At 38.9% G+C, this 13,995-nt stretch overlaps 1 protein-coding gene across 2 annotated transcripts in view; it reads left to right on the forward strand.

Moving 5' to 3' along the window:
- OSBPL9 (oxysterol binding protein like 9) overlaps window positions 1-13,995 on the forward strand; it is a 56,983-nt gene that overhangs the window by 19,234 nt on the left and 23,754 nt on the right. For both annotated transcript variants that reach the window (XM_088536845.1, XM_088536855.1), the window contains exons 4-5: window positions 5,041-5,117; window positions 11,982-12,077. In XM_088536845.1, the coding sequence (XP_088392971.1) occupies window positions 5,041-5,117; window positions 11,982-12,077 (173 nt within the window). The remainder of the gene's footprint in view (window positions 1-5,040; window positions 5,118-11,981; window positions 12,078-13,995) is intronic.

Raw genomic sequence — 13,995 nt, forward strand, 5'->3', positions numbered from 1 at the left:
TCTTCGATGAGAGGTAACAATCTTTATTTTCTACAAAATGGCGGATAAAATATCTTATAAATAAGCTTGGTGAGGCAGAGATCACAAAAATGCACAAAAATTAGTTGTCATGCAAAATCTTGTCATAGTGCAGTTACATGCTTTACAAATGTGCTGCTGCACACTGGTCATAAATGGAGTTGTGACTATCCAAAGTGCCCCATTGTTTTCTCTGTCATGCCTGAGACGTCACAATAAATTATACAGGTAGCTTTATATGGATGTACTATAGACAGAAAAGAGACAGCAGATAAGCATAGGGGAACAACTCATAAATGTTATGCTCATTCTGCTTAAAAAAAAAAAAAAAAAAAAAAAAGTAAAAATGGATTAATTGATATAATGATGGTAAAGTTGCTACATTTCAACCAGTAATGATTCAAACTTCTTCCATAAAGCAATGAACATATGCAAACATTTCAGATAGTGTAAAGAGCACAGGACCAGTATCTTTCCAGCAGTGCGCAGTGACAGGAGGAGAGGCAACGGGCTCAAACTGAAATACAGTTCACTCTTCTTGTGTAATGTTTTTACTGTAAGGGTGACTGAGCACTGGAACAGGCTGCCCGGGAGGTTGTGGAGTCTTCATCCTTAGAGATATTCCGAAGCTGGACAGGGTTCTGGGCAGCCTGCTCTAGGTGAGCCTGCTTGAGCAGGGGGGCTGGACTGGCTGGTCTCTGAAGGTCCCATCCAGCTTCAACTGTTCTGTGACCGCTGTATGTGGCTTTGGAGGTCCTGTGTGTGAATGTTCACTGGCAAATCTTACTGTGGCAAAAAAGGAGTTAATGATGGTAGCATCTTAAAATGGAGCAGAGCAGAGGAGCTCTCCCATTCTGTGAACTGCAGATGGTATTTGTATTTTTGTGTGTGCTACACATTGAATTTAGGACCACAAGACTACTGCACTATCTGATCCGACTAAGACCACAGTAAATATTCATGTAGTGTTGTGGGCTGCTAAATTTATTTTATTTCAACTAGTGTAAAATTGTGTTAATTGCCTATAAGCAGCTGAAGTACCACTTTTATTTTTTGAGTGCTAGGTATTTCTTGTGTAGATGTCTTGTTATTTCTTATTTGGCTTTTGTAATGTTGATCTGTTAGGAAGAAGTAACTTGATTCCTCTTCTTTCTGTGTTCTCCCTCTGCCCCTCCTCTTTCTAGATGCAAGGTTTCAGACACTCTTCCTCAATTTTTATAAAAAACAAGATACTAGTGAAATTCCTTGGTCTTGAAAATAATTATCCTAAGTATGTTGGCAGAAAGAAATTCTGGAATAGCTTTCCCATAAGAATTAGGGGGAGAATTAACTTAAAAATGGAGCCTGATCAAATCATGGAAAAGATTGAAGTGATTTCAGGGCAATTGGGTAAGGAGCACAGGTCTAGTGAGCGAGGAGTACTTGTCCTTTAGCCACTGAGAAAAGGCTCCAGCATCTGCTGATGGCGAGTGAATATTACACAGTGTGCAACACAAGCTTTTTCAGCTGAAAAGGTATTAGAACTGTGTCTTTGGCCACAGTTACCATCTTTAAAATGAAAAATGCCTTGGATATGCAGCTTTCCCTACAGGTAAAAGGATAATGATCTCTGGCCATTGTGTGTAGATTTTTTTCCATAAATTGTTTCTGAGTGTGCTGGCTAATCTCTTTTTTGAATGTTTCCATTGATTTTTTTTTTTTTTTCATCAGTGATCTTTGGCAGCTGTTCAGTTCTAAATTGCTTTTACCATTAGGGAGCTTTTACTTGCACTTAATCTCATGGCAGCCATTTTGATTAGATTTAATATAACTGTTCTCTTGGCTTGCTGTACTAAAAACTGCATCCTACTGTCTTCTTCATGGTTTTCCTAAAAGATGACATGGAGGGGGTCCAGGTTTGCTGTTGGTTATAGATGGTCTGAAATTTTAAACCAGTGTCCTGAACAGACAGTGCTTAAAAGGCTACACCATTTCTGTGCAGTAAGCAGGGTCCTCATGGCAGCATTCCTGGACTTACAGTGACAGAGACAGGGTTGATGTGATTCCTGTCTTCTGTCTCCAGATCGATCATGCTATGCTACAGGTTTGCCATGTCTGCAGCAGGACACAGGGATGTGGCATTGTTTTTCAAGTATATGAGGAAAAGCTTCCCTTTTTCCTTCTGCTGAACTCTCATAAAAACAGGATAAAATTGTTTTGGGGGGTTTAGGAGCTCTGGAAGCTTATTTTATTCATGTGTTTGGGAAGGGGAGTTTAGTTTTTCAGCCATACTGGTTGTTTGGTTTCTAGATCTTCCCTGTTGCTGTGAGCCATAAACTGTTTGTACATGACTTGATATGCAAGTCTTAATGAGATAACCTCTATTAATGAACTATTATATATTGAGATTAGTATTTAACTAATATAGTGAACTTTGCTGGCGGTATGGGAGGCCATGGAAGGTCTGTTGCAATAAAAACATTAATTCATTGGTATGCTACTTAATTATTCATTTTTTAGTTTAAATATCATGGATAATAAACCCTGAGCCCAGGATTTTGGTATCCAATTAATTACAACTAGTCAGTGCTGGTAACACAGTTCGCCAATTAAATGCCCCTTGCAAGGCGGAGGTGACTATTTAAAAAAAAAAAAAAAAAACCCAGGAAACAAACTCTAAAACCTTAGACATGTTGAAACAACTTGACCATTGCCAAGTTGACCACTTTGAACACCCATTTAAAAAGTTTTGAATGCTTAAGTACTAGTAAATTAATGATTTTTTTCTTCTCTCGTCCCTTCCTCTGCCAAAAGAGATAATCTTCGTTGGCTTGGAGATGTGAAGAAGTGACAAATACTTTCCTAAAGGAGCATTTATTAAATATATGCAGAAGACTTGAAGTGGGTTTGAGTGGGGGTGGGTTTGAGCCATAGAATTGCAAAGGGTAAGAGCCATGGAAACTAATGGAGGATAATGAGAGCACTGGACATAAAGCACTTTTTGAGTCTGGATAGTACATTTCAGTATAATAACTTACGGATATTTTCTTTGACCTCCATAACAAATAAGTCAGATCGGAATCTTTGTTCTCTAATTCATAATAGGTGTTAGTCTGCTTAAGGTTTCCTTGATTTTAGCAGACTTCCTGTTTCTTTTAAATACCTTCCCCCCAGATGCCAAACTAAGAACAATTGTCAATAGCTTTGCTAAATCTGTGCATGGGCACAGATTTATCTCCACAGCCTGCTTAATGCCTGTAACCTTTTTTTTTTTTTAATTTCCTTTTGCTTTTTATTCTGTGTTTTCTTCTTGCTGTTTTGTTTAAATGTCCTTTCAGCACAGCAAGGAGCTCTTTCAGACTAGCAAAGTAAAGTGGGGGGGGAAGACATGTCTGTATTTGGGGGAGGAGGAGAGGAAAAAAAGGAGTATTGGAAAGAACATGCCAGTGAATGGCAACAATAGCCCTTAATCTGATTTGATCTGTTCTCCATCCCCCTTTTCCATCCCCTTTTCCTTATCCCGCTAGCTGTGAAAGCTGCCCACTACCCACTTTAATTGTGGCTTAATGCATTACTTTAACCATCACTGACTGCAACTGAGATGTATAATCATGTTTGCTTGTCATTACTTCCTGACTTGGATTCTTAATGAAAACGATGTAACAAGTTTGTTGCAGAAATATGAAAATATTATTGTAGATGTTGCAGTTAACATATGACTCAGGTTCTAGTGAAAGACAGCTTTAACTGGGATTGTGTTAAATTTAACACTTACTATGTACTTCAGCTTATTCTCTGTGCTTCATCATTCAAAGCTGGTGTCTGCACTAACATAGAATATTACACATTGAACAGCTTGTCTTCATTAAGAAAATTTTTAAAAGAATTTTGTGCATCTCATTTTCCTATGAGAATATGTAAAGTCTTATTTTCTTCATACTGTATATGTGATATCCTGATTGGCAGTTGTAAATGTAATTGAAATATTTGGGATTTGATGAATTGTGAGGAATGTCTATGAGAACTGTCTCCACATTAACATCCGTAACGATGGACAAGAGTCAGATAAACACTCACATAGCAGGAAGGCAGGGGGAACTTGTCTTTCCTCCGAGTGAGGTCAGGAGAGCTGGCGGCAGATCACTGCCCCCTGCCTCTGCTCGCCTACCTTTAGTGATTGGGGTCACAAACACCACCGTGGGTTTTCTTTCTGGGGCAAGGGAATGAGCTGAATCAAGTCGGGGAGGATGTGACTTCTGAGGGTCATGCAAAGAAGCAGTGCAGTGCGTGGCCTGGCCGGGCCTCCCACTGAAGGACAGATCTACAGCTATTTAAAATTGTCTCAGGTTTTAAAAAAGTCATGTTTGTTACTTGGTTGCAAGCAGTGATGAAACTGAAGAAATTGCCTCCTAATGGCACTTTATGATACAGAAACACCGTACTTTTTTTTTTTCTTCTCATGTGTGGTACTAAGTTGTTCTTTATAAGCATATCCTGTATGTTTGTGTGTTTAATTGACAATGCTTAGGCCAATATTTATAAAAGGAATGAAGACCTTGATTAAAAATGGTTTTAGAAGAGTCTTGTATATACAAAGTCCACCTTAGTGCACTGAGATGGTGGTGGTGTGTGAAATTGTGTCCAAAATTGTGTTTGAATTTTATTATTGTTAGGTAATATCAGAAAAATGGTATGACTTAGAAAAAAATTGTTATAAACAAGCTTAAATTCTCAAGTAAAGGAATGTTAAATCCTGATTACAGCTGGAACTGAAAATGTTTATGATGTGGAGTCATTACTAGAATGCTATTTCTACCAAAGCATAAAAGTTCTTTTGCCTGCCTGATTATTTAAAACATATTTTCTATAGTGTAAATTAACACAACAATATATAGCTGTAATTACAAAAAAAGAAACAAGACAACTGTGAAATTATGTACTCAATTATAGATATGGTTTAATTTCCATAGTTAGTGAGGATATCACATCTGTTTGCTTATAGTATATACAACTTAAAATACTTTATTTTGAATACTTTTTCAGCTCGAGATGCCGATGAGAGAGAGAAGTGGATTCACGCTTTAGAAGACACTATTCTCCGCCACACTCTTCAGCTTCAGGCAAGTTTCACTTTCACTCTTTTTTCCCAAACAGACCTTATATAACATCTACTTGGTCTATGGCCGATACATTCGGATATGGTAAAATAATATAGGTATCAGAGATTAGATTCTGTTCTTTCTGTTGCAGCTCAGTATGAGACTCCTCTGTCATGTATCCACACTGATTTTTGCACATTTATTTCTTTGTTCATTAAAGTTGGAGTTAATCCTTTCCAAGTCAAGCAGAATGAGACATTTGGAAGACCGTTATACATGAGTATACCATCGTATTTACAGACTAAAATGAAACAGCAACTGAGTATATTTGATGACAAAAATGGTAAAATAGCTTGTGTTTGGATCCACTGCGTAGGGTGGCAGTTATCTTCCGTGTGACATTTAGCTAGGAAAAACTCTAACCTGAAGCCTTTCCTCGGGATTACTTCGTCCTAGATAGAGGGGTTTGGTTCCCAAACTGCCCTCTCCCCACCCCAGTCCCGTTCCTCTCTCCGCCGCGGCGGGCCCGGTAACCGCCGTTCCCCGGGGGCGGGGCGGCCGCTCCCGCCAGCCAATCGGCGGCCGCCTTAGTTCTGAGGCGAGCGGTGGGGCCGGCAGGCTCCACCCCCCGCCGCCGCCGGCGCTGCCGGGCCCGGCGGCCGCCCCCCGGCCGCTCCCCGCCCCGCGGCGCCGCGCGGAGGGATGGCCGGGGTGAGTGCGGAGGAGACGGCGCTGGGAGGGAGGCGGGGAGGCGCCGGGCTCCCCCCACCCCGCGGCTTCCCTACCTGGAAGCCGGGCGCGGAGCCCGGGATGCGGTTCTCGGTGCGGGGCAGCGAGTGCGCGGAGGCCCCCGCGGGGCTCCGTCCCGTCCCCGCCGCGGCTCCCGCCTCCCTCGCCGATGCGCCTAGCTTGGGCGGCCGGAACCCGGCGCTTTCAGTACTGTTTTGCTTTCCGTTTCCTCGGGACGACGACGTGAAACGCGTTCCTGGCAGGACCGTTACCTCGGTAGCCGCGGGGCTTCGCGTGCCCCTGCGGGGGTTGGTTTTCCGCGGGAGGGCGAGCAGACACGTGCGGATACCTGCCGCGTAAAACCTTCCTGCGACTGTTTTTGCCCAAAATTATTTCTCATTCTTGAGTTTTGTTTCTGATTTCCGCGTGGTTTTCGAACAGCCTGCCTGTCCTGGTTCGGGAGTTGGGAGCGAACCCCGGGTGAGTTTTCTCCATCGTGTCAGCGGCACCTGTGAGCGCTGCGATGCTGAGCCCGGCTGTGCGCGTGCCGGGTAAACCGGCTGCGTGCAAGAGAGCAAATTAGTGCGGGACTAGGGAGACGAAGCAGTGTCTGGATGTTGTCAGCTCTGATTGAGCCTCACTAATTCTATTTTTACCTTAATGCTGTGCCAGGGTTGGCCCTAGGTTTGTATAATGGAAATGTTTTGAAACACTCTTATTATTTTTTTTTTTCTAAAAGAAGCAGGAACTTGCAAGAATGAACTACAGGCAAGGAACTGAGGAAGAACTGAGTCATAAATATGCTGGAATGGATAGGGAGCTCCTAGTTGCCCAGAGGTCTGATAATATTGCAGTATTACTAGTGGTAGTAATACTGTATTAAAATGAATCAAAAAAGGGAGGAAACTCTTCACATATCCTTGTAATGTAATTTCTTCAAAATTTTGAAGCTGAAGTCTGTTGCTCTGCTTGCTACATTATTGTATATTCTTATGCCAGAAGGTTTCCTGAACGTGCTTGGCTCTCCTGATGTTGGCTTTGTCTACTGAGCTGTTCTTAGGAAGGAGACAGTTGATAGCGTTGGCAGTGCCATTCTGAAACTGGGGGCTGTTTTTCCCCTTAGCCCTCAAGATTTTGCTGTTGTGGCATTGCCATGTCAGTGACTTTCCAGAGGCAGCCCATCAGTGGCACCTTCCTCACAAGAGATAAGGGCAAGAGTGTGCATGTGGTAAAGATATATGGTAGTTTGGGTTTCTTATTTGCTTGGGCACAGGTAGGAGGGTGATATCTAAAATTTTCTTTTATTCCTTACCAGAATCTGTCAAACAATCTCATTCAAGGAGGAAGGGCTTCTAGACTTCCCGTGTGGTTAAATACCTTGCTTTCATCCTCTATCCCTCGTGCTACATGAACTTCATGCCTAAATCCCTTAAAGATAACTCATGTTTTCTATGACCACAGTAACGTCTCTTCTGCATTCTTAAAAGTGCAAGAACGCTGTTAAGAGATGAAGCTACTTAATAAAATGCACCAGAAACTGTTCTCTTCTCATGCCATAAAGGAATTCTGCGATAAATGAAGTTAATACAGACGTTCAGCCTTTTGCAATGCTTATATGTAGACTGGTAGCTTTATCTTTCAAAAAAGATCCTGTCTGTAGCAGTCATGCCTCCACCTGAAGTGACAGCCCTGCTTCCTCCTTCCCCGCTAGCCATTAGCTCAAGTTTTCATGCTCATTCTTGCCTTAAATATCATATCCTGAAATAAACTTTTCCCCTCCTTCATTCAAGTGCTGCTGCAAGGTTTTGGTGAGTGTCTGAAAGTGGTAGCTAAAGAGGTTATAGAGAATTTCATAAAACACAACTACTAATTTGATTTAAAAACAAAGAAATATAAATCTGACAGTGCATATTCCTCAAATAAGAGGGCTTTCTTGCTTTCTGAGCGCATAGGACAGTTAAAATCCACATGAGAGTCCTAAAGTACCTGCAGGTTACAAAGTTTGCAAAAGTGTAGTGACAGTGCGGTGAGAATATACAGCTGAATTGGGAACTGGAGTTAGGAGTGACCTAAATTAAAGCCACTCTCCCTGCTATTCTCCTCTTCCTAGTTTGCTATTAACCCAGGTTAGTTTCCCTATAGAGTTGACTATGTGGCAATGCAAATGTTTGTGCTGACACAAAGAAAAAGCAGAGCAAGGGTGAGAACAAACAGGGGAACTGATTTTCTTTCTGGTTTACTTCTGCTGGTTTAAAGTGCTTGTGAAACTGTGCTGCTAGCAGCAGATCACTTAATGTCATGTTAACCAAAATCTTTGATTAACTTTTAAAATTTGCAGATGAAAATAAAAAACACAGTATATTTTTCTTACACATTTCCATTAACATGAACTGTGCTGTTACTCACTGCCTTTCAGATATGGCTTCTAGTGAGAGTCAAGAACATTTGCATAAAACTAAGAACAGATTCTTTAAAATGAAGATTACATGCAATATAGATGTTTCAAGCTCGTGCAAGGGTATAGAGTTAGCTGGCATGTTCCCCTTCTCCAGATTTTGCAAGTCGTAGCCATAGTGAACCAGTAGTGTGTGGATTAGCCACATCCATACTAAATGATGCAAGTAAAGAGATGGGACCGTAGGATATCTATATCTTCTTGACAGTTGCTGTGAATTTGACACAAAAGTTATGTTTTAAAGGCAGAATTTTACACCTGTTTGTGTAAGTTTTGGACTTTGTTTTTTTCCCTCCTTGACCTGATAGTATCTGTATTTGTACAACATCTTTGCTAAGCATTTTGTCCTTTGCAAAACAGTAATGCTTTTTTCAAAAAAAAAAAAAAAGAGTACAGTAATCTGACTGTTTGGAAGGTTCATTTACTTTCTGTAACTCTTGAAATAAGTTTTAAAAACAAATGTGTAAAATTTTAGCAGGTAAAAAAAAGGTTAATATTTGCCATAAAGAAATGGCAAGAAGATACCGTTGTTTAGTGGCTTGCTTGTTGCTCTGTCATTTTTTGTTGTTGTTCTCTATCAGGGGTTCGTACATGCAATGTGCTACTACACAAGAACAAACATGCCTTAGATACGGGATGTATTTCTGTTGTAGAATTGGGGTGGGGTCATGAGGGAAAACACTCGCTTCTCTAAGCTGATTCTCCCAAGATTTTTTTGCTGGACTTGAACTCCTAATTAAATGAAGGCTATCGTGGAAATATCTTTAAAAGGATAAGAAAGTCAGTCCACTGGACAACTTTCTCTTTAGGAAAGTTTTCTTTTGGCTGTCAAGTCTTCACTGCTGCCTCTATCTTTTTCTTCTTTTCTCTGACCTCACTGCAGTTCATTTTCCACAGAGGTCCCCATGCAATGCTTTTATTTGATAAATACATCAGAAATTTTCAAATATGCTTCTTCTGAGGATAATGTGATCTTTTCATCTCATCCTGATTTGAAAGGGCTAATTTAAATAAGGCTGGAATTCTCAGCATGGGTAAGTCTTGAATACAAATGCCTCAGTGGTCTATGAGTGCTAGTAGTTCCATAGTGGAAATAGGATTCACAATATGTTTTTAAATTATTTTATAGTTTGTTGTTGCTCTTCCTTACTGCCTGTGCCTCCACCCTAAAAAAAGGGATGTGTGTGAAGGAAATGATTTTGCTAGGCTCCTGGCTTGAGACTTTTCACTCAAACCAGCATGGAAGGTCTTTGCAAGTTATTGAGTATCATGCAGATCCCTCTGCTGTTTGGTAGGTCGGTGTCCTGCTGGGCGCTGTGCATTTTCACTCCTACAAACATCAGCCCTGACTTGTGTCCTGTAAAGCAGTCTGATAGATTTATCAGTTGCTTGCTTCTCTAACCTGCTCATACAACTTCTAATTCCCTTAAAGCATATATTTGGTGCTGGTTATCGATATACTATTATTTTCTTCTTTTTTTTTTAATTTGAAGATACTTATTTTTAGAATCATAGCACAGCAGTTTGAAAGGCATATCTGGATGTCTTCTATTCCAATTCCTTTCTCAATGTGGGACCAACTTCAGGATATTCAGGGTCATATTTGGCTGTTTTGAACTCTGCCTCCTAGGCTGGTGATTTTGCAATCTATGAGCAGTCTCTTTTGTCCATTTGTGAATAGGAAAACAGCACATAATAAATGTTTCTCAAAAATGTGACTGCTAGTTCAGATGTGCTGTTTCCAAATTTGGTTGCTAGTTCAGGTGGACAGTTTCCGAGTTCACATGTTCAATAAGCCACTGTAAGCCACTTTTTTTTTTTTTCTCCCCTGAGCTATTGCTGTTCTTGATAATTTCCAGATATCTTTGGGTTTTTAATTTTGAAACTCCATAAAAGTTTACAATTACTATTAATCTCATAGAACAAACACTAATAAATTTACTCAGTTAATTATCATATTCCACTTAAGCTGTCTTTATACAAAGCCAGAGCAAGTCAGTGAAATGCAACAAGTTTTAAGGCCTGTCTTTACAAAATTATTTCACTTGCATTTTGCTTTTGTATTGCATCAGCTTAACCCTATATTTACTTTTATGGTTTTCTCTTTATGTTGACTGGAATTTTAACCTTCTAATTGGGCTTTTTTGGACAAGAATTTTGTTCTAATTATGTGGATCTTCTATTCAATTGTAACACAATGTCTTAATCAGCTTTTGCCTAATTGCTAAAAGACTGGAATATAAGAACAGTCTTTTATCTTTAAAGACACCGCTGTAAGTACTAACTTGTTCCATATTCAAAGTCTTAGACTGGTGACTGAAATAAAAATCAGTGTTTTGATGCAACAAACGGATAACTTGCACCATAAACTATACTTCTGTGTGTGGTACCATCACCAGAAATCTGTATAGTTCCTGCAGTCTTATGTATGAAGCTTTACCTCCAGAAATGTTTTAATGTGCATGCTAGACCCGATCAGATTTACACTTGATGAGCTAGTGTTGAAAGTTTCTTGGTTGTACAAACTGTCCTGTTCTTTAGTTTCTTTTGGTAAATTCTTACATTAGGTGGTTTTAGTCTCCCCTCACTTGAAAGCAGCACACTTGATGTTCTCTTAAGATTTTGAAGTGAATAAGTCATATCTTAATTCAATGTGAATGTAGATAATATATTTAGGCTACTCCGAAAGTTATAACACTGCTCTGAGGTCTCAGGATTATGTTTCTGTTGTAAAGGACATTTGCTTCTTTGTCTCTTAGATGTCTTTTTATTTACTGAACTTAACCTGCAGAAGTTTTCAGGCCAGGAGTGCTTTAACAATTGTATTAAATTTCAGTGCATGTACGTGCATGATATCAAAAGTAATTGATTTCATGAATTCTATCAATTTTCTCTTTCATATTTAAAAATGTGGTAGTTCAATAGAAGTTGTTAAGTTTTTTAAACATTTTTTTCCATTTTAAATATGAGGAATATACTACATGCAGAAGCATGTGTTGTGAATTTTACGTTATGAAGGAAAACCAATTTGCCAGCAAAGAAAATATAATCATTCTCAGGGCAGTGGTATTTTAGTCCTTGTTAGCATATATGCAGCAAATTGTAACAAATCAAATGCAGTGAAAAAGATGCAAATTGCTCTAGGTTTAAAGTAACTACGACAATCAAGTAATCTGTCCAAAGTTTTCTACTGGGAAGTGAATTCATCTTTAAGAAGAAGCTTATCATTAATTTGCCCAGTCTCTCACTATGCAGATATGAATTGAGTTGTATTTCAATTGGCAGAGGTTCTCCTTGAAGTGTGAAAAGAGCTGTCATACATTTGGGTATCGTTTTGTCGCCTTGAACTGAAATGTAAGAATATGGAATTATGAGACACTCTGCAGCAAAGCTGACTTCTCTCTCCTGTTTTCCAAAGAAACTCTAATTAATGCTATTTAAAATGATCTTTTAGATTATAAATAATCATATACTTTGACATGTGATGATTAAATGCATTGCTGAAAATGTGTAGCAAATTACTGTTACTTATTTAACTGCATGTAGAAGAGAAATATGCTCAGCTGTGTGCCTGTGTTTACACATTGCAAGATGGGAGGCAAAATAGCATTTATCAGCCAGTTGGCAGGCAAAACTGTATTTTTGTTATCATTTTTTTTCAAAACCTTTAATTATATATTTGACATTTTTTTTTCTTCTAGGGTGTGGATTCAGGATTTGTTCCCAGTGTTCATGATTTTGATAAGAAACTTACTGAGGCTGATGCATACTTACAGATCTTGATAGATCAACTGAAGGTATGTTAGCAAACTCTGGGTGTATTGATTGACTGTACTCTGAGCTTGCAAATCAGTGTGGATTTTGAGGCTTGACTGAAAGGTCGCTGGATAGCAGGAGGAAGTTGTGTTTTACAGTCTAAATATATTTTGGTAAGTGGGGGAGGCAAAGAGAGCTTATCTAGTTGAGCAGAAAATGAACATGAAAAAGCATACCTTTCACTTGTGAAGTCTGCTGAAGTCAGATTTTTTTCTCCATAGATTAGGATATTATTTCCGAAATAAAAAGTTTATCACTAGAAGTAATAAAATTAAATGTTATTATAAGTTTGCTGAAAATGCAATTATTGGTTTCTCTTAGAACAGATTTTAGGATTGTTAAAATAGAGTTAGAAAATTGGAATAACCGTAAAAAGATTTTATAGAATTCTTTGCAGCAACTGAAATATACAATCATATATATAACTTCATGGAATTGTTGAGATGAGTTTAATTTTAAGACAAAATTAAGTCATTGTCTAGCTCATAATGTTTCAGAATTTATTTTGAGAAAACTTTGTCATGTAATGTGTAATTACAGTTACAGATAGTTGGAGACTTTGTTTAAGTAGTGATAGATATTTGTTTTTTGTCCTAGAGTAAAAGCATTCTGTAGAAATTCTGCAGTTCTTATGCTGTGCATGTGTATTTTAAAAGTAAGAGGAGAGGTAAGGGATGATAAGATCATAATCTCACAGCACCCATCTTATTGGGAAAAACAGTTGTGTTTTTCTTTTTTTTTTTTTTTTTCTCCTGCTGGCTAGGACAGGTTTCTTTTCTCCATGATTCAGTGGATTAAAATTACGTTTAGATTGTTTCCATTCTGCTGGTTTGGATTTTTTTTGCTGATACTCCTGAGCAAGTACTGCAATTCAGCAAAAAAAAAAAAAAAAAAAAAAAAAAAAAAGTCCTTCTGGAGAGAAACAAGTACATACAGGCAGAAATGGAGGTAGACAGGAGCTGCAAACAGAATTCCAAGCTAAACTGCAAAGACTTGATTCAGGAGTTATCCCTGTCTCATGCTCCCAGACCATCTAGCAGGAAGAGAATGCAAGGGAAACACGCTGCACTGAAGGAAGGTATTTAAATCTGAACATCTTGTTATTGAGGACAACTGTGAGGAGGAGGTATAGGATCTAATAATGAGAGAAGAGGAAATTTAAGAATGGACAGAGACTAAGACTACAGTCTTTTTTTAGAACCAGAAATCGGCTCTCAAGAGAGAGTTACATAAGTAACTAGGTTTTAGATGGACAGTTAAGTGAAGCACTGTCACTCCGCTCCTCAAAAATGCAGTGTCTTTTCTGAGCAAGGATGGCTGTGATGAACATATTTGAATATTATCTTTAATCGTATTTCTTTTTTGAACAACTTGTGCTTGATGGTTTTTTCTATCCACAGATCTGAGTGCTCTCAAAGACAGCTGTATTTATTTAAGCTCAGCTTATATTAAATGGACAATCTTGTCAGTAAGAATTTGTTTAGCTGCACCTCATATCCCACTTTCATTAAAATATATATATATACACACACACACATACATATATATATATATATAACTCAGTGCTGTGAATTTACTATTGGTCTTTAAGAAACACATATAAATCTAACAGCAATTGATATTAACTGAGTGGGGAGGGTTGATAATGTTTGAGGTGCTGTTGTGGTAAGCACACTTGATGTCCTAAAGATCCGAGGTGTTCTGAGGAATGTCACTTTTGTTACCTAACCCTATTGTTCAAACCCCAGCAAAATCGTGCCAGCTCAAATTCTGGGACTAGCCTCAAGAGCTGAGATCCTGTGTCTTGCAGAGGAGGGTAATGTGATAACTGAGTTGAGGAGTTTTTGTACTGCAAATGCTGTGAAGAAATATTAAGTAATAGCTGCACTGGTTGGTAAT

Source organism: Tinamus guttatus, unplaced genomic scaffold (assembly GCF_059628265.1).
Source record: "Tinamus guttatus ecotype Peru unplaced genomic scaffold, ASM5962826v1 Tinamus_guttatus_pri_ptg000044l, whole genome shotgun sequence".
NCBI classification, from domain to species: Eukaryota; Metazoa; Chordata; class Aves; order Tinamiformes; family Tinamidae; genus Tinamus; species Tinamus guttatus.